This window comes from Gymnoscopelus microlampas (genome assembly GCF_963454915.1).
Source record: "Gymnoscopelus microlampas genome assembly, chromosome: 11".
Lineage (NCBI taxonomy): Eukaryota > Metazoa > Chordata > Actinopteri > Myctophiformes > Myctophidae > Gymnoscopelus > Gymnoscopelus microlampas.
The window spans coordinates 23,651,749-23,671,777 of record NC_139948.1 but is presented as its reverse complement, the minus strand read 5'-3'; the positions used below and the strand labels follow the sequence as shown (position 1 = coordinate 23,671,777).

General features: G+C 43.1%; 1 protein-coding gene across 2 annotated transcripts in view; it reads right to left on the bottom strand.

The window, feature by feature from the left end:
- Positions 1-20,029, bottom strand: part of prkcbb (protein kinase C, beta b) — a 115,343-nt gene that overhangs the window by 25,936 nt on the left and 69,378 nt on the right. For both annotated transcript variants that reach the window (XM_084072529.1, XM_084072528.1), the window contains exons 10-15: positions 16,195-16,368; positions 15,443-15,534; positions 14,360-14,422; positions 12,469-12,607; positions 9,985-10,065; positions 9,122-9,229 (exon numbers count right to left, since the gene is read on the bottom strand). In XM_084072529.1, the coding sequence (XP_083928655.1) occupies positions 9,122-9,229; positions 9,985-10,065; positions 12,469-12,607; positions 14,360-14,422; positions 15,443-15,534; positions 16,195-16,368 (657 nt within the window). The remainder of the gene's footprint in view (positions 1-9,121; positions 9,230-9,984; positions 10,066-12,468; positions 12,608-14,359; positions 14,423-15,442; positions 15,535-16,194; positions 16,369-20,029) is intronic.

Genomic DNA, 20,029 nt, shown 5'->3' with positions numbered 1-20,029 from the left:
TCGTGTTGAGACATGATGAAAATATCCATGAATTCAGTCTAATATTTGATTGTGTGGTCAGTTATAGTTGACTAATCACTAATGTATGTAAACTTGCCACCGTTAGGAACAATGGATCACATACTGTAACCTTTAAAAAAACATAGTTGTGCTCCGGTCCTTAACCATATGGACCCGGGCGTCCCTACTCCCCTACTCTGGGTATGTCATAATAAATGTCATATAGATTAGGTTAGTTCTGCAAGAATAGCCAATCTACAAGATCACAAAGCGTTGCGCTGCGTTGTGAGCTTGTAGATCGGCTTCCTAGCATCCTTCCTTTTCCCCCTTCTTTCAAAAAAGCAAAACATTATAATATAGCTTTGACTTAGTACAGGTGTGTGTGTGTGTGTGTGTGTGTGTGTGTGTGTGTTGTGTTGCTCTGTGTGTGCACACCTCCCTTGGCAGTCAGAACTCATTACATTAGCAGTAAAATAACATTTAACACGGGTAGGACAATCATACTCACATTACACACACAAACATTGTTCACACTAGAAGCTCGGCCCTGCTACGCAGGGCCTCGCGTCTAGCCCGCCGCCACGCCCACGTAGCGCCCGCGGCCACTTGGCAGCGCATATAAGTGGCATAGCGTCATGAGGGCCAGTGGGGCCGTGGCTCGGTCAGTGAAGACCCTGTAGCGCGGATGATATGTGGCATAGAGGGGCAGATTTTAAATCTCCAGAGGAAACATCCGTGGGCTACCATTGGTTCAGCGATGTGTGCGGGCGCCCTGCGGGCCCTCCTCCTCCACCAATGTGCAGTATTGAGAGCCCTGACGTCACAACATTTGGAGCGATGGGCACTGCACTCTGGTTGGTTAGGGTACACCTAGGGCCCAGTTAGGACCCGCCTTGGTCCCACATAAACGTGGCTAGTTGGGGCCCACCTAAGGGCCAGGTAGAAGCGACTTATAGCCCGCATGGGCATCGCAGTTAAGACCCACCTCGGCCCCACATAGAATTGCCTAGGTGGGGCCCACCTAAGGGCCAGGTAGAGTCGGTGGGGACCCCCCACAGGCCAATGTTAAAATGGTAGCACTTGTTCCTCAACATAGTGTGAATGTGCGTGCAAAGTTGACCACAATCGGACGCTGCATTCATGATTTGCGGCATTTTGTGCAAACTTTAGAGGTGAATCTTAGCCAATCGGGATGGAATATGAAAGATTAAACAGATCCGTCTTGATCACATGACTATAGAGATCATGTGTACCGATTTGCGTGAAATGTAGATAAAATCGGAAGGAGTAATGTAAAGAAATATGTTGTACATAAGGCGGCCTCCTGGTGGAGCTATAAAAGGTAGATGTGAGAAATGCAGGGGAAAGGTTTTTCCTTGACCTCTAGAGAGTGCACATACAAATTTTTACACAGATTGGTGCAGGTATAGGTAAAAACACAAATCGGACTGTTATAGCGCCACCATGAGGCTGATTAGAAAAATCTCAAGTGGAATTTCTTGCTCGGCATAGTGGGAATGTGGGTGCAAAGTTGCACGGAAAGTGCATGCTGTGTTCATAATTTGAGGCATTTTGGTCAAAACGGAGCAGTCCTGGAAACTTTGGAAGCCATTTTTAGTCAATCAGGATGGAAAATGAAAAATCTGAAAGACCGTGTTTTTTTTAATGACTATAGAGATACTGTGTATCGATTTGCGTAAATATGTAGCAGTACTGTGAGAAAATGTGTTTTGCAAAAAGCGGCCTCCTGGTGGCACTATAACAGGGCCATGTGAAAGAAATGGGGCAGAGGTTCTGAATTGGCATCCAGGGAGTGTGTGTGCACAGTTGCGCTGCGATCAAGCCAACGATGCGGGAGATTAGCTATCCACAGACCGTCGGACGGACAGGGGGTAAAACATACTCGCGCGCCATCCCTTTCGGCCTGGCGGAGACAATAAAAAAGCTAAAGTAAAGGAAAAGACCATTACTGCAACAAAAGTAGTCAACAAACTATACTATAAAACATTGGCCACATTGTCAAATAATTTAAGAAAGAGGCAAACATGTTGAAAATAGCCGATCTACAAGCTTACAACGCCTCTCAACGTGAGGCGTTGTGAGCTTGTAGATCTGCTATTTTCACAATATTGACTTGTGGAACGGAGTCAAACAAAATTGGGGGGGTCCCCAGTTCAAATATGATTATTTGGGGGGGGGGGGGGGGTAGCCACTGCCCTAATCGGACCGAAATGATCTGAAATTACTACATGACCATAATGCAGCCTAAACGTGCGTTGCACGGGGCGGTCCTGCCAGTACGTTAGTTACTGGAGTTGCTGTGGAGCTACACCAGAAGACACACACAACATACACCATCTACAATGGACTAACGGAGCAGCAATAATAACAGTTACCGCACGAACGTGCATTGTTGACAAAGTGATTGCACAGCCGCTGCAGGCATGACAACCACGTTAGCGTTAGCTACATGCCAACTATCACAGCGCCCTGTCCGTCGTCGCTGCGACTGACTCTGATGGCTACAGCCATAGATATATAAACACTACAGCAAGCTCTCTGAGATGCCATTGTCTGGGAACTGCTCTTAGCGTGACACGACCAATGAGAGTGAGCGCTTTCGTTGTTGCTAAGATACGGTGCATGGCACACGGCGTCTCTGCCCCATAGCTTGTAGATCTCTCACACATGATTGGCGTAGGCTGCGTTGCCGTCGACGCTGATTGGCTGCATGTTGCTGTGACGTTGAAATGGGGTGCCAGGTCTGCTTTGTGTGTAAGCGATTTTGGGCTCATTTGGGCGCGCTTTTGGGCTGTTTTCCATAGAGCACGGCAGGGCTTGTTTCTGTCCCGTGACGGATGTGGCAAAGAAGGTGCAAAACGAACCATCCGGAAGTAAAGTGCGAGATGAAATATATAGCACTTTTTGATTATTAGAGAAGGAGACAGATGTGAAGGTGGAAAATGGAATGTAGGAGATTATATAGTTTTTCATGAGCGATTTTTGTAGCAAGTTGTGAGTGAATTGGGCCACTCCTGTGGGCGGGGGGCTGATTAGAACCATTGGGGTTTGGGAAGGAGACGCTCTCTGTTTGAGTGGTAGGATACGCAAGTGCACACAATACAAACACACACTACACTATCGTGCGCTCACACACACACACAGAAGATTTCCAATTACAAAGTCAAAAGTCAAATGCTCAGAGAGGAGAATTTTCTGGATGAAAAATTAGAATGTAATTGAGTGTTGTTTGGAAAATTCTCCTCTAAAGCACTAATAGCGGGCATTCTCTCTGCATCTCTCTCCTTAAATCCATCTCTCTTTTCACTTTCTACATAATTATCTTTTCTTCTGTCCTTCATTTCTCTCCCTCTCTCTCACCTCTACCTCACCAAATAACATTTATTGTTCTCAGATTCTCTTTTTCTATCTCGTAATGTTGCACACAGCCAGAGGAAGAGAAGCAGAAAATGTGTGTGTGCGTGTGTGTCTGTGTGTCTTTTCTTGTGTAAGAACAAATTGACACGATTAGGCTTTGCTGTAGAATTGTATAGTTTAACACATCATGAAGCCTGTGTCTGTGTATGTGTATGTGTATGTGTATGTGTATGTGTATGTGTATGTGTGTGTGTGTGTGTGTGTGTGTGTGTGTGCGACCTTGCTGGCTGTGAAATATTGATGCTGGTTAAGGCGAAGGCAGAGGAGTGGAAAGGTTCTTATAACACACACATACACACACATACTGTACACACAGGCACACACACACGCCTATATGCACACATGCAAGATTTAAACCCCTTAAGCATGCACATGCGCGCACATTTATGCTACAATATTTATGGACACTTTTCATTTCCTAACGTGTAACCATGACGATTATGCTTAACCCATTAAAACCAGGAAAGCATCTGTGTCACTTTAGATGTGAACCACTTTAACCAATATTTTATACTTTGGCTATTAAAAAATAGCAGATATACAAGCTCATAGTGCGTCACTTCGTGCCACGCTACGAGCTTGTAGATCTGCTAATTTTGAAAAATCATGACAATGTGTGCAAATCTTTGAATATAAATATATTTTTAAAGCGAACATTTTGAACTCAAATCTTTGCTTCTGTGGGTCCCTGGAACAAAAATATTTTTGAGATGGGGTCGGCGGCCAAATATATATCATTTTGGGGGTCCTTGACATGGAAAGGTTTGAGAAATACCGACATAGAAACATAGGTTTTAATGGGTTAACCCCCTTAATTCGGATCCAAACCTTCACCCAGCCTGACCTCTGACAATTGTCACCACACTGCACAGACCGTTTTTTTAAAACTCTGACAATTGTGTGTGTGTGTGTGTGTGTGTGTCTGTCTGTGTACAGTATGTGCGCATGCGCACACGTGTGTGTGTGTGTGTGTGTGTGTGTGTGTGTGTGTGTGTGTGTGTGTGTGTACTGCGAGGATGAGGAAGGCAGAGGGTCAACAGCTGCATCATCGCGGCGCTTTGAAGAAAATAATAAAAGAGACACGCACAGATCCCATGGCCAGTCCAGTGGTGTGGTGTCAGGCCTTCTTCCTCTTGTGTAACATCCTCATCAGATGGCCAGTCGGTGGTGTGAGTGGAGGAACCTGTCAATGACACATCTCTCCATCCGGCCTCGGGTTGTGTACCGCGGCACGCGGCCAAGGTCCGTGTTGGTGTGAGTGTTTCAGCGTGCACAGAACAGGCTCTGTCATTGGAGGGCCGGTCTCTCAGCGTCGTTTCGTCTGTTCCAGAGGGAGCGACTCTGACCTCATCCCCCCACAATTCGGCTCAAACGGGGAAATGCATTCTACTATGCTGCCACCAAAAACGTGGAATGCCTTACCAACAGCCATTAATCCATCAATCAATCCGGGAACGGATATTGTGTTATTTTAGATTTTTAGCTATAACCATTATTTTATACATTTTGATCATTTTTGAAAAAAACATTTTTAACTGAAATCTTTGTTTCTGGGGAAATCTTTGCTATAATATCAGTGGTTCTCAAGCTTTTTTCATGTCAAGGACCCCCAAAATGAGATGCATTTGTCTGCAGACCCTTGTTTTGAGTCCGCTGACAAATGAGTCTGCGTGGCTGGATTTTGTCTGAGTGGCTGGATTTTGGTGACTAGCCACTCAATGTTGGAACCCGGTGGAGGTTGTCTAATGGCGGTCCTGTCCAGCTTAGTTAAATTGTGACGAAGGTTGCCATTCCACGCTGTGACTGCGGATGGACCCAGAGAGAAGGGACCCGAGCAGCTTGAGGAACGACTGCTGCCTTGTTGGAATCGGCGAGGTGTAGTATGACTTCGAGCTTAGTGGCGGTAGTGAGGCCCTTGATATTGAGGTGGAGCACTGCCAGGCCTTGATTTTTGACGGGGATGATCTACAGTACAAGCTCAAGCTCACGACGTGTGGCGATAGATCTGCTATTCACGGTGTGCGACACGCCGCACGACCACGTATAAATCAGGCATCAGGTTTGGAGAAGTCGGCCTTCTCAGGCTGTCAGTCGCCACGGCAACTGAACTCACCACTGTGTGTGAGCGGGTAAGCAAGTCAGCGAGCACTGTGTACAGTGTGTGTGTGTGTGTGTGTGTGTGTGTGTGTGTGTGTGTGTGTGTGTGTGTGTCTATACTTACGTACACTATGTATGTGTGTGTGTGTATATATATAAATATATATATATATATATATATATATATATATATATATATATATATATATATATATGTATGTATGAGAATATGCATGTACTGTATGAATGTGCACATGTATAATTGTTCTGCGCACATACGCACACATTGTATTGTGCATTTGTCTTCAAAGCATGCATGTGCATAAACATATCTATAAGTGTGTGCGTGCGTATGTGTAAGAGATAGAGGATATACAATGAACAGTGTGGAGCAGAAGCTTAACAATGAAGACTGCAGAGAGAGTGGGGAGAGAAAGAAGGGGGAGAGAGAAGGTGGAGAAATAGAGAGATATAGAAGAATAAAGAAATAGAAACACATAACGTTGCTGTCGGTGGAAACCTTGTATGTCCAAAACCATTTCCTTTTTTATTATTTTCAAAGTAGTGAAAATAGCGACAGGTTGTGAGCTTGTACAGTAGAGCGACTATTTTGGACATGCAGCACCGCCATACAACAAAGTATAAATGGAGCGTGAGAGGGCAGATAGACAGATATAGTGAACAATGTTGTTTCACACCAACTAAATGGTCTCTCACAGTGACTTTAATTATGTAGATCATTTTGATGTCCTTTCCTAGCTCCTCCTCCAAACCCCTTTCTCTCTACTCTCTTAACCTCCCCCTCCCTCCTTCACGTCCTATTCCAACCCCCGCATTTCACCTCCACTCCAATTTAATACCCTCCCTGTTCCCTCTAGAACAGCTATTGCATGTGTGTGTGTGTGTGTGTGTGTGTGTGTGTGTGTGTGTGTGTGTGTGTGTGTGTGTGTGTGTGTGTGTGTGTGTGTGTGTGTGTGTTTTACAAACTCTTAAAGGGGTGGTGCCATAGTTTTGCACTTTTTCTGTTTTTCATGTGTCTATGAGGTTGATAGAACTTCATTAAGCCCCCTGGTGGTGTTTTTATGGTGTTTTATGTCTTCTCTGACTATTTTGAGTTTCTACCTGGAGGCTGAAACCTTGAGGGTCAAACGTGCCATTAGAAAAACAGTGCTTTAGTGACATAGTAAAAACATACCCTCCCCCTCATTATCATAACACAACAGGTGTGGGCATGAGGAGGAGGAGGGACTAGGACAGGTGGGTGGTGCTAAGGTGGTGGAGGAGGTGCTAAGGTGAGAACCAGGTATACTTAATGAACTGGAGGCGTGTCCACATAAAAACATAATTTTAACAATTTCTGTACACTTTGTTGAAAATAATCTTCCTCCTAGTATAACCATAATACATGATGATCATGTTTTAGGGGGGGGGAAAATCATGGCACCCCGTCTTTAAAACTAGCCGTTGTAAATGTAAAATGTATCAATATTGAACAACTGCATGGTCTATTATTCACTTAAATGTTATTGGAACATAATTATTTATTTGTTCGGATAACACACATGTACCGTATATGCCTGTACTCCAGGTCTACTGTCTGGCACTTCTCCACCAGCCTACAGCATAAAGGTCACATGATCTCAGTCTCCTGGCTAACCATTACGTGGGTCACAGTATATGCAAATCATTACTTTTCGTAGGTTTAAGTACTGTAGGAACAGCGAGTGAGAACCGCCTCGGTTGTGAGCAAACATCTGCACGTGTGCGCATGTGTGTATCTCAATTTATGTGTGTGCGTATAGTACTATATGCTGTGCGTGCGTGCATATTAAGGCTGAACGATTAATCGTTTTCAAACCGAAATCGCGATTTGAAACCACGCGATTAGCTAATCGCAAAGGCCGCGATTTTTTTATTTTTTATTTTATCATAATACATACTTTTAATATTAATATTAATCCCAGAGCACCCGCGGGACTTGTCTCCTTCTATCCAGAGTGGCTGCCTCTCTCTCTCTACAGGGAGCGAGAGGGCAGCGCGCCCCCCCCCCCCCCCCCCCCCTCTCTCTCGCTCTGTCCCTCTCATAGAGTTAGGTCCCTCGCCATCGGCTGCGAGTATTTAAAGTGTGCCGCGCGTAGCGGTAAAACATTATTTTCGGTGCGACACAAGTAGTGTAGTAGTAGTGTTGCTCCTATCTATGTTTGTTTCTGTAAGTGTAACTTATATTTTTCCCATCATTGTTAAACTATTTCTGTTGGATGCTGTGATCCAATGTAAACAATACTATGCGAAGCACTTCCTGGTCAGTGTTGCCAGGTTTTGTGAGAGAAATAAGCAACCCTGTCTATGAAAACAAGCCCAAAACAAAAGAAGCGACTATGAACTGTATCTTTGTCACTTATGTACAGTGGTGGAAAAAGTACTCAAATGTTGTACTTAAATAAAAGTATCAATACTGCAATGTAGAAGTACTCTGTTACAAGTAAAAATACCAAATTCAAAATTGACTTGAATAAAAGTAGGCCTACAAAAGTATTGGTATCAAAATGTACTTAAAGTACCAAAAGTACTTATGTTTGAAAATAGCAGATCTACAAGCTCACAACGCGTCTTATCGCGGCGAGTTGTGAGCTTGTAGATCGGCTATTTTCAAATTACCTATGTATAAAATAGGGCTAAAGTGGTTAATGTAGGTTTTATAATATTATAATTTATATCTGCAAAGTAACTAGTCACTAAAGTTCTCAAATAATTGTAGTGGAGTAAAAGTACAATATTTGCCTCTGAGATGTAGTGGAGTAGGAGTTAAAGTATTGGAAATTAGAAATACTCAAGTGAAGTACAAATACCTCAAAATTGTACTTAAGTACAGTACTTAAGTAAATGTACTTAGTTACTTTCCACCACTGCGTTATGTATTCTGAGTTTTTCACTTCCAAGGAGTAGTAGTAATACAATGTACAGTAGGAGAGGACTTTGGCTTGTGAGACAAAAAAGTGTTACATTTTAGTTGAATGTTAATCTACATAAGCTAAATACTGGATATCAGTAAATATGCTTCTGGAGCCATAAGTGAAAGACCTACTTATTTCACTGCTGTGAATTGTTTACACAAAATGGTAATTATTTGTTTAATTTTATTTTTATTTTTATTTATTTAACTTCATTTCAGAAAAAGCTTCTCTTCTTGAGAAGAGAAGCACAAGTTCAATGTTGGGTTGTTTACAAAAATAAGCTATTTCTATTCCAGCTAAATGTTTGAATATATACATGGGAAAAAAAGTACTTGGAAGATACATGTTGGAAGCAATGAAGCAATTCATATCTTTTAGTTCTCATCCTTATTTATTAGAATCTAGAACAGTAAATAAATGGTATGCCATTTGGTAATGTTCCATTACTTCCAATTACTTTTTAAACGTACACAGTGAATACTAAACTGAAGCTTGAATTTAAAAAAATGTTTAAGTTTTTTTTTTTTTTTCTTTATAAAAAAAATCGCAATCAAATCGCAATCGCAATATCGGTCAGAAAAATCGCAATTAGATTTTTTCCCAAAATCGTTCAGCCCTAGTGCATATCATACCCCTTTACAGATGGCGACAGCCTCCTTGGACATAGATTTGGGGTAGGAGACATGGTGCTCCATAATGGACTGAAACAACTCATCTTCATCCTCACCATCAAATGGAGGCTAGGAGAGGAGAGGATACGAGAGGAGAGGAGAAATAATGGTTATTTTGCTACAGTTGCATCATTAAAGTGTGAGGTTTATTTAGCAGATATTGTTGATCATATTTATCTAAGCTCTTTGTGATCAAGGAAACGGATTTCTCTCACTGTTTGTCAAAACAGGTCTCAAAATCACACTTTTAGCACATAACTAAAAGCAAACAAAGACAATTCTGCCAAACGATAACACAAAAAAAGAAATGAAAAAAATTAACATCATTTTTGGGAAATTTTATTTCTGTATGTATTCATGTTACATTGTCCTTGACATAAGTTCTGCGGTCGAACAAAATCGTTAGGACACTAATATTGGTGTAATGAGAGCGCCACCACCAGTAGGCGAAAACCTATTTACCAGCACTGGCTATATTGTACGCGTTTGTGTGCTTATTTGTTATCTTCTACACTGTACAACAACAACAACCTTAATGCACATGTACAGTAAGTGGCATTTGTGTGATTTTCTGGATCGTGATTTGAATCACTATTCAAATCACTATTTGTGGTTACTAGCTTACAGAGCACAGAAGTAATAGATAAAGTGATCAACAATATCTGCATTCATGGCCAGGTAGGTACTCTACCTCTATACCAAAATGACTGTGACATCACCTGTCTGCTGCATTCGATGATGTCATAACATAACTTTGCCGTGGCAGTTTTGGAACATGGTTACTTATTATTTGCAACCCCCCCCCCCCACACACACACACACACCTGTCCAGCCAGCATCTCGTAAAGCAGTACTCCGAAGGCCCACCAATCCACAGATTTCCCATAAGGCTGGTAGGCTATGATCTGAAAGGCAGGTCACATGACAACCATTTAACACAGTGTTCGTTTGAACTCTAGAGTGTACAAATGTAACCAAATGGTTACGGGTCCATTCGGTTACATTTGTACACTCTCAGAGTTACATGAACACTCCGGATTTTACATTTTAACAAAAGTATCACTTACCATACCTTTAACTACTGTAGCCTCGTTCCCAGCCTTTTATCATCCTTGAGGAGAAAAGGCTGGTTACGACCTAATGCAGAGCGTGTATACTGTACACGACTTCTGTCGTATATACTCCTCCCGGAAACTGCCTTTTTCGACCAATCACAACGCGGGTTTCAAGCACGGGAAATGTAAGCGGATCTGTAAAGCCTCAATGTAACTTCCTTGGGCGGTACTTCCGCCAAATTCCAGTACTTCTGTTTGGACACTCAACCGGCTAGGTCTCACTGAGCGTGACCTTTAACCGCATTATGACCGCGGATATCGTTGCAGTCGGGCAGAAACCTCTTATCTCCATACTTTATCTTTTTGTGCTGTACCGTAAATTACCGCCCTACTTGATAACACTACTAACAGCGTCACACAAAAGTATAAAAATGTGCAGATCTACAAGCTCGAAACGCGGCTCGGAACGTGGCACGAAGCGTCGCAGTTTGATCTTCTCGATCTGCTACTTTTGCTATTTTTTATTTGAATCCTGAAAAGTAACGGTTTTGGACATATTTGGACGATATGCTCTAAAAGTGTGAAAAAAAGTTTTTAATTTCAGCTGGTCTTTGACTGACAGGTGGAAAAATAAAGCTAAACTACTACCCTAAAGTCAACGATTATTTGAGGCTTGATTGTGTACAGTTGTCTCTACGTAGGGGTGTGTGTGTGTGTGTGTGTGTGTGTGTGTGTGTGTGTGGGTGTCCGGTCACTAGCTTTCAACCTTGAGTCCTTATTTTGGGCAGGTCATCATGACAATGACATTATCATTTCATATACTGTATGTCATTTGGGCATGTCATTTAAAACAAAATAGGGAAAATAGCAAATCTTTAAGCTCACATGATAGTATGTGGGGCTTAAGTGGCTAAGAACACAGTAGTGTAACAGCATCAATAATGCAGTGGTCAGCACAACATTGGCATGTGTGAATGTAGGCCAGTACACGCACGCACACGCACGCACACGCACACACACACACACACACACACACACACACACACACACACACACACACACACACACACACACACACACACACAGAGACTGTCAAGTGATGGTTCAATATTCAAATGCTAATCAAATTGTGAAAAAAATAACTGAGTGTGAAAATGAACATTTGAATTTGAAGCCACTCTTTACAGTTGCTGTCTTCCTTTCAACTTGTGTACAATAAATGTCACATTTTAGTGCCGGAAAATGTACGACACTGCATACATTTGCTGTTACTTGACGCCAAGGCACTTTCGTTTCATAGTGGATTAAAAATCAAATCAAAAGAATGGTGGGCCTATTCTTCGCGCTGATAATAGCTGTTCAACAACAGCAGCATGTTCAGAAACCCAGCTCAGCCGTGGAGAGGGTGATTAGCACTCCGAGCAATATACTACAGAAAGGCCCATTTGGAAATACTTCACTTATACGCAGCTTTAACTCCAAGAGTGTACAAATGGAAGCAAATGGACCCCTTAGCCACTTAAAGTTTAACCCTATATACTTAATTGGCTGTGGTCCCCTAAGGCTCTATAATGTAATTGGTCTGCTCCTTTTTTCCCTAGTCTACACCAAATCTCTTCCCCGAATGTTCGCCCCCAGAACAGCGATGCAAGGGTTCAAGACAAGTGGTTAAGGGTCCATTTGGTTCCATTTGTAAAGTCTAGCTATGTCAGCTACAGATGGCCTATCATTCCACTACCAACAACATGAAGACACATCTCAAATACAAACATGCATCCAAGTAAGTTTGGTCAGATGTTCAAAGCTAAGTCCATCCAAACACCCACATCTCCAACCATATTTTACACAGCCAAAGAGTTGCTAAAAATGCGGACACGTAATTCAACATTTAAAATTGTATAACTGTAGAAATACTCTGTTATCTTTTGAAAATAGCAAATCTACAAGCTCACAATGCGTCACATCGCGATGCATTGTGAGCTTGTAGATTGGCTATTTTCAAATGGCCTAAATGTATATCGGGCTGAAGTGGTTAATGTATGTTTTGTAATAATAATCTAAATCTACAAAGTAACTAGTAACTAAACCTTTAAAATAATTATAGTGGAGTAAAAGTACAATATTTGCCTTTGGGATGTAGTCGAGTAGAAGTATTGAAAATTTGAAATACTCCAGTAAAGTAAAAGTACCTCAAAATTGTACTTAAGTACAGTACTTGTGCTTAGTTACTTTACACCACTGTATAATACTTACCTCAGGTGCGATGTAGTCTGGCGTTCCACAGAAGGTCTTGGTGGTGATTCCATCCACCATGTTCTCTTTACACATGCCAAAGTCTGCTATCTTTATGTGACCTTCACAATCCAACATCACGTTGTCCAGCTTCAGGTCCCTATAGGATGCAAGTGTAAAATATATGTATTTAACCATTTGAACCCTAGCGCCCCATATTCTGGGGGAACATTCACCAGAAACAGACGATCTACAACATCTCACAACGCATCGCAACGCAACGTGTTCTGAGCTTGTAGATCTGCTATTTAAGTGGTTCATTTTAATGTATGATTTCCCTTTGTTAAACTGGAACATTACATTACATACAGTCAGTTAGGAATAATTTGTCTGGGGGGGGAAAGTACACAATTTTCTGTACTAGACCGGCAGGCTAGAGCTCCAAATTCTTACCACCCTTTATATAGTGTGACTGTACAATATTTGTACTGTGCACACACTTACTATAAATGTGTTTGTCCTGATATTACATTACATAAGGGTGTGTGTGTCATGGTAGAACAGCAACATTCTATGGTCCTGGTTTGACCAGGTGAGGTACTTTCTATTGGTCCTGGTTTTGAGGTGAGGTAGTTACAAATGTAATATCAGGACAAACACACTTATAGTAAGTGTGTGTACAGTACAAATATTGTACAGTCACACTAACGTCATTACATTTTAGATGCATAAGTTATGTACACCCTTGCATCTAAAATGTAATGACATTAGACTCCAGATTGATTAAAATAATCTTTAAAATAATAATAAAAATCACACCCAGTGTGAAGTGGGCGGTGTGGTCACAGTGGTCATCACAGTGATGGAAGTGATTCACTTAAAAAAAAACATAAAAGTGTTTTTTTTAAGTGCATAGTCCTATTTATAGGGCTATGCACATGTGTCATGTGTTTCTAGCCAATCACAGTCCTGAATAGAGTCATGGTGGCCAATCACGGTGCAGGGTTAGGGGGGTACAATGGTGGCCAATCACAGCGCAGGGTTGGGGGGGTGCAATGGGTGTCGATGTCCAAACCTCACATATAGGGCGGTTGCACCACCCAAAAATACAGTTATATAAAGACTATTTAAGATTTTACTACAAATGTTTATTGATCCCTTGGGGGAAATTCATGTCATTTCTGCTTTATTAAATTATATAGCAAAGAGAGACAGGAGACAGTGTAGCAGCAATGACATTTGACACATGTCACAAGCCGTAATAGAACCCGCAAAACGTCACAATTAGATCTAGTCCAATGTCATATGCACAGCATTCTAACTGTTAAGGTGTGTTAACTGTTCACACGGGAGGCAAAGATATTTTTTATGTCGCTTGATTCGCAAAGCGAACTTCGCTCTAGTTGGGATAATTCAGCTTGAGCAAAGACGAGAAAGAGGCAAATTTCACACATTCGTAATCGTGTCACCGGTTTGCCTCACTCTCGCCGCCCGATGCAGCTTTGCATCAATTTGGCGTCTTTGCATTGACTTTGTATGTAATTGCGTTGCACAAAAAAATACCTTTGCCTCCTGTGTGAACACAAGGATGGATGGCCTCATGGTTAGCAGAACATAAGCAAAAGGCCACAGTATACAGTAGTACAAGTGCAAGACACACACTTTGTGAGCTGAATTTCTGAAAAGGACTAGAAAGGGGGTGGGGGGTGGGGTTAAAAAGACATTCTTGTCTCATGAAGGCGTAAGATAAGATAATATAAATTTGTATTGGATATTCACAACTTTTTTGGAAGCAAAGGCCAGACAATTACCATGTCTTAAGCTTCCGTATATGGTATGGCATGAGAGCACCAAACCAGAGGTCTGATTTGCACCATGCTGTGAGGATGGTGCAGTGGGTGTGTGTGTGTACCTGTAGATGATGCCCTTTAGATGCAGGAAGAACAGGCCAATGGCAATCTCCGCAGCGTAGAACCTACACACACACAAAAATAAACAACCATGGTTATTAGGTAGCAAAACAGGAGGGAGGCTAGTAGAAACAGAGTTGTGTGTGTGTGTGTGTGTGTGTGTGTGTGTGTGTGTGTGTGTGTGTGTGTGTGTGTGTGTGTGTGTGTGTGTGTGTGTGTGAGAAGGTCAGAGCTGTCTCTTCTATTTCAGACCCCGGCTAATAAGATCAACCTAAGAATGGACACACTGCATGCGTGTGTGTGTGTGTGTGTGTGTGTGTGTGTGTGTGTGTGTGTGTGTGTGTGTGTGTGTGTGTGTGTGTGTGTGTGTGTGTGTGTGTGCGAGTCAGCTACGGTAGGTAGGACCGCTGCGGGTTCGGAGGCAAGAGCTGTGAGCTTCGAGCGGGCAAGCAACACCTAGAGAACCAGGTCAACCATAATTACATGTACTACCCTACCCCTGTGTATGCCAAGTAGGGTTGCCAACGGTCCCTTGCAATACTGAATTGTCCTTTATTTGGAAGCTAAAAGATGTGTACCTTATTCCCAATTTAAGCCAAGTCAATTGAATACATGTGTGTACGACGGGAGTGCTAGAACTATGAACAATATCAGAAGCACTGGGCAGAAGAAGAAGAAAAAAGAGGGGGAACAGGGAGAGGGAGAAAAAAAATCAAACATTAAAGAAGCACAATTTTGTTTAGTAGCACAGGCAAGTTTACTCTCAAACCCGAGACATTAGACAGTGAGACCCAGTATATTACATATATTGGGTCTCACTGTATAAAACTTGGGGTTCTGGATTGATCTGTAACAATGTATTTTATCTGTTGCGCTCTCTTTAAAGATATGTAATTTAGGAGCATTCAAGTTATTAAAATAAAAAGATAATAATAATGATAAAGTGTCTAATAGTGTGTCTGACAGTATGGAGGTATGAAGTACAGTGTACAAGTGTTTGTGATTCCATAACCTTGCATATTTGTGTGTGTGTGTGTGTGTGTGTGTGTGTGTGTGTGTGTGTGTGTGTGTGTGTGTGTACTCACACAGCGTGTGGCTCTTTGAACTTGCCGACCTGCTGTATCTGATACATGAGGTCTCCTCCATTGATGTATTCCATAACAAAATACAGCCTATCCTATAGGGTGGGACACACAGAGAGAAAAAGAGAGGGGTCATCAGAGACAGACAGACAGACAGACAGACAGACAGACACACAGACAGACAGACAGACAGACAGACAGACAGACAGACAGAGGTCAATGGGTCACAGTAAGTCACCCAGTCAGTCATAAACAGAGGGAATGGTGGAACAATGAAAACCCTTTTAGAGAGTATTTAGCCTCTCTCTCCAGTAATTACCCACATTACACGATGACATTGGCTGTTCTGTGCATGTGTGGTAGCTACTGTATGTATGTGCATGTGCATGTGCATCTGTGTGTGTGTGTGTGTGTGTGTGTGTGTGTGTGTGTGTGTGTGTGTGTGTGTGTGTGTGTGTGTGTGTGTGTCTGTGTGTGTGTGTGTGTGTGTGTGTGTGTGTGTGTGTGTGTGTGTGTGTGTCTGTGTGTGTGTGTGTGTGTGTGTGTGTGTGTGTGTGTGTGTGTGTGTGTGTGTGTGTGTGTGTGTCTGTGTGTGTGTGTGTGTGTGTGTGTGTGTGTGTGTGTGTGTGTGTGTGTGTGTGTGTGTGTGTCTGTGTGTGTGTGTGTGTGTGTGTGTGTCTGTGTGTGTCTGTGTGTGTGTGTGTGTGTGTGTGTGTGTGTGTGTGTGTGTGTGTGTGCGCGCGCCCCTGTCCCACCATGGTCTGGAAGCAGGAGTGCAGAGCTGTGAGGAAGGGAGGTTTCCCAGCGAGAGCGAGGACTCTCTTCTCCACCATGGTGCACTCTACATCATCATCCTGGATCACCACGTCCTTCTTCAGAATCTTTATGGCAAACAAGTCGTCTGTCCCTTTACGCTCTGCTAGCATCACCTGGGGGGGGGGGGGGGGGGGGGGGGGTAGAGAGAGAGAGAGAGAGAGAGAGAGAGAGAGAGAGAGAGAGAGAAATGTAGAAATAGGGAGGGGGGGGGGTCGAGTGAGAATATAAAGATTATTTTATTTCCTTGCAGTCTTCCTTCATTCCTTATCTTCTTATCGTCATGATCTCTCTATTGCTCCTCTGAGGAGGAGAGACAGAGGGAAGGAGAGAAAGAGGGGAGATATTCTTTTTCTTGTTTCACTGTTATATATTTTCTCCTTTTCTATGACAGACAGACAGACAGGCATGTGGACAGACAGACTGACAGATTACTTAAAGATCTTCAGGAAATGAGGATGAAAGAGACAGAGATTAAAATGGAGGAAGGTAGAGGATAGTCAGCTCAGGGTGGAGGCGACTGAAGGGGAGCAGAAAAGAGCAAGATGGCGAAGGAACGAAAGGAGATGGCAAGACGGAGAGGAAGAGAGGGAGGGAGAGCGGGAGAGCGAGAGAGGAAGAGAAAGAGAGAGAGAGAGCTGCACGAGAGAGAGATTGGCAGCAGTCAAGCAATTCAGACGCGTGTTCTCCTTAATCGAGAAATCTGGAAAAACATCTGCTTGCAATCACGCCTGCAGGATCCACAAACACACACACACACGGGCGGCAGTTTCACAGTTATCATTGACAGTTTTAGTCTCCCTGGAGATGGGTAGATGGCCACCGACAACACAGGCTCTCTCTCTGTGTGTGTGTGTGTGTGTGTGTGTATGTGTGTGTGTGTGTGTGTGTGTGTGTGTGTGTGTGTGTGTGTGTGTGTGTGTGTGTGTGTGTGTAAAAGTTTCCTCCTGTCAAGGTCAGAGACTCCTCAGAGCATCCTGGGTACACATCTCCTTCCTACACCCTCTTCCTTTACCCCATTCCTCTACTTTTGTCCTCCCATTCTATTTTAGAATGAACCAGGAGGATTGTTTGAATTCTTTCACAAGTTCCACTTTCATCTCTCCCCATTTGCCCCGGTCTACAGTTTCTTTCCCTTCTTGTTTCTTCTTGTCCCATGGCAGTTACTGTAGTAACAGAGGACCATACTTGGTGGTCTGGTTTGTTTAGCCCATTGACTTCCGCTCACGGTATACTTGACATTACTGACAAACATTCCAAAGCATGCCGTGCAATTTTCTTCTTCAAGGAAGGCATCAGATTCCATTCATTTCAGCAAGGTATGAAAATCTAATTGATATCACAATTTTTAGTTTGACCGCCACCCCCCCTGTCCCAATTTAGAAATTATGCCAATTCCTGTTGTTTCCACTTACGTGTAGTCACTGTCATTGCTAATGCTAACCCCTACAGCTACAATAGTTATGCAGGAGGGTGACAACCACGTGTCTCCTCGATACACATGTCGTCACGTGTGTGTTCCTTTCACCAGACGGAGAGGAGTTTCACCGGGAGGGCGCTAACGCATGCGAAACAACACGCTATTCCTCTCAGTTCTGCATCCTAACAGGCACCTTGTGTCGTGGAATTCTGGATCAATCAGTAATTTATTAGGCAAGAGGAGTTGGAGACAATATTTTAGGTGGTGATGGATACGCTAATGCTAAATAGAAGTTATAAGTTGGTGGTACAGTAGTTCTGCCAACGAACTCAGGACAATAGTTATACTAGTTGCTACAAGGACAAGTTGTACCATGACAATAGCTATCAGGTCTAAATTCTTCCTCACCTGACTAACCTGTACTGTAGGAGTCGTTATTGCAGTGACAGAGATCAACCTCCTCGCCCGACATCCCACCCGTGAACACAGGCAATTACATTTCTTAGAATGCCCAGCCAAGCCATCCATGGCGGTATACAGGAACTTTACCCCTGCGCCACCCGGACGCCCCGTTTGTTTGTTTTTAATAAAATGTCTGCATTTGTATTACGCTGAGCCCTACCCTACATACTGGTGAATCCCTCTGCAATGTGGAGGGAGAGGTATTGAGAGAGGGCATGAAAAATGGCAGTGAACCTGAAGCTAGCCCCTGCCACTGTCAAAGCCACATCATGGACGATTTTTGTTGGCTTCATCTTGTGGCACTTTGGTGACGTGCTTCGTATCAGCAAATGTATCGCACCACGACTCTAGTTTCAGCATACTTACAGTATCATATCATGTGTTACCTGTCAATACCTGATTGATTTGAACAGCGCAACTTTCATGTAACGTTAGCTAACAACAGCGTTCATCAGGGAGAGAGACGACAATTTCTTGTAGTACATATCTCCCACCATATTACTGCCAACGGCTAATCTCAGAACGTCCATCGTAGTGCCAAGCTTTTTCTTACCTTTTTAGTTTTTTTGATTCCGTCATAGGCCCCGCTAAATCCGTTTAAAATCCACGTTCATTTGGTTCGACACAAACACGGGACCCGACGGAACAAAACGCTGAAAACCGTGCCGCGATCCGACCAGCCATTTTGGAGAACGAGAGCAAAACGTTACAATGGGGGATGCGGAGAGCAAAACAACAAGCCGAGATAATGGCGTCCAAAGTTGATCGCTAGACAGGAAACGGAGGCGGGACAAAAACCGGAAACAGTATTATTTCGTTTCCGGTCCGCCCCCTTCGAAACCGGAAGTGCAAAAAAAAATCCGGAATCTGCACCTGCACGATTTAACATGGGAAAACACCCGCCCCGTAGGACTACGGGATTGGCGGTTAACGGTTGGATTTAACGGCCCGTAGGACTACGGGCCTGGCGGTCAATGTGTTGTTAACAACTGGATATCGTTGCTGTCGGGCAGAAACCTCTGTGTTCTCTTGTTTATTTTAGTATTTTTACTGAGTGTACAGCACTTTGGTTCAACACTGTTGTTTTTAAATGTGCTCTATAAATAAAGTGGATTTGTGTGTTTATATCGTAAATTAATGCCCTACTTGATCATACTACAGCGTCACACAAAAGCATCAAAGGTAGCAAATCTTCAAGCTCGAAACGCAGCGTGAAGCCGCGTTTATCTGGTATCCTGGAAACGTAACATAACTTTCATACACTGTTGTTATTGTCTGTTTGAATCCTGAAGAAACAACACAGTAAAGCTAACAAGCTAATTGCTGCTGTGTTAAAGTGTTTTGCGGCGTCTGGCTTATACATATTCAGCTATGGTAATATGGAGAGGTTACTGGGTTTGGGTCTCTAGTGGGACCACAGCACAGAAGGACAGTAAGGAGGCCCAGGTAGGATAGTGTGTGTGTGTGTGTGTGTGTGTGTGTGTGTGTGTGTGTGTGTGTGTGTGTGTGTGTGTGTGTGTGTGTGTGTGTGTGTGTGTGTGTGTGTGTGTGTGTGTGTGTGTGTGTGTGTGTGTGTGTGTGTGTGTGTTCGTTCTGGAGGGCAGGGCCAGTTCAAGATTGGGAACTCTAGTTTTCTGTATTAGCACTACAGTAGTTGTATTTGTGTGTTATGTTTGTCTATGTGAATACAGTATCTTAATGTGTTTGTGTGCGCTTGCATCTGCACCTTCAGTATATTTTAGTTTGTGTTTTCATGTTTGCTTTATGAGTGTGTGTGTGTGTGTGTGTGTGTGTGTGTGTGTGTGTGTGTGTGTGTGTGTGTGTGTGTGTGTGTGTGTGTGTGTGTGTGTGTGTGTGTGTGTGTGTGTGTGTGTGTGTGTGTGTGTGTGTGTGTG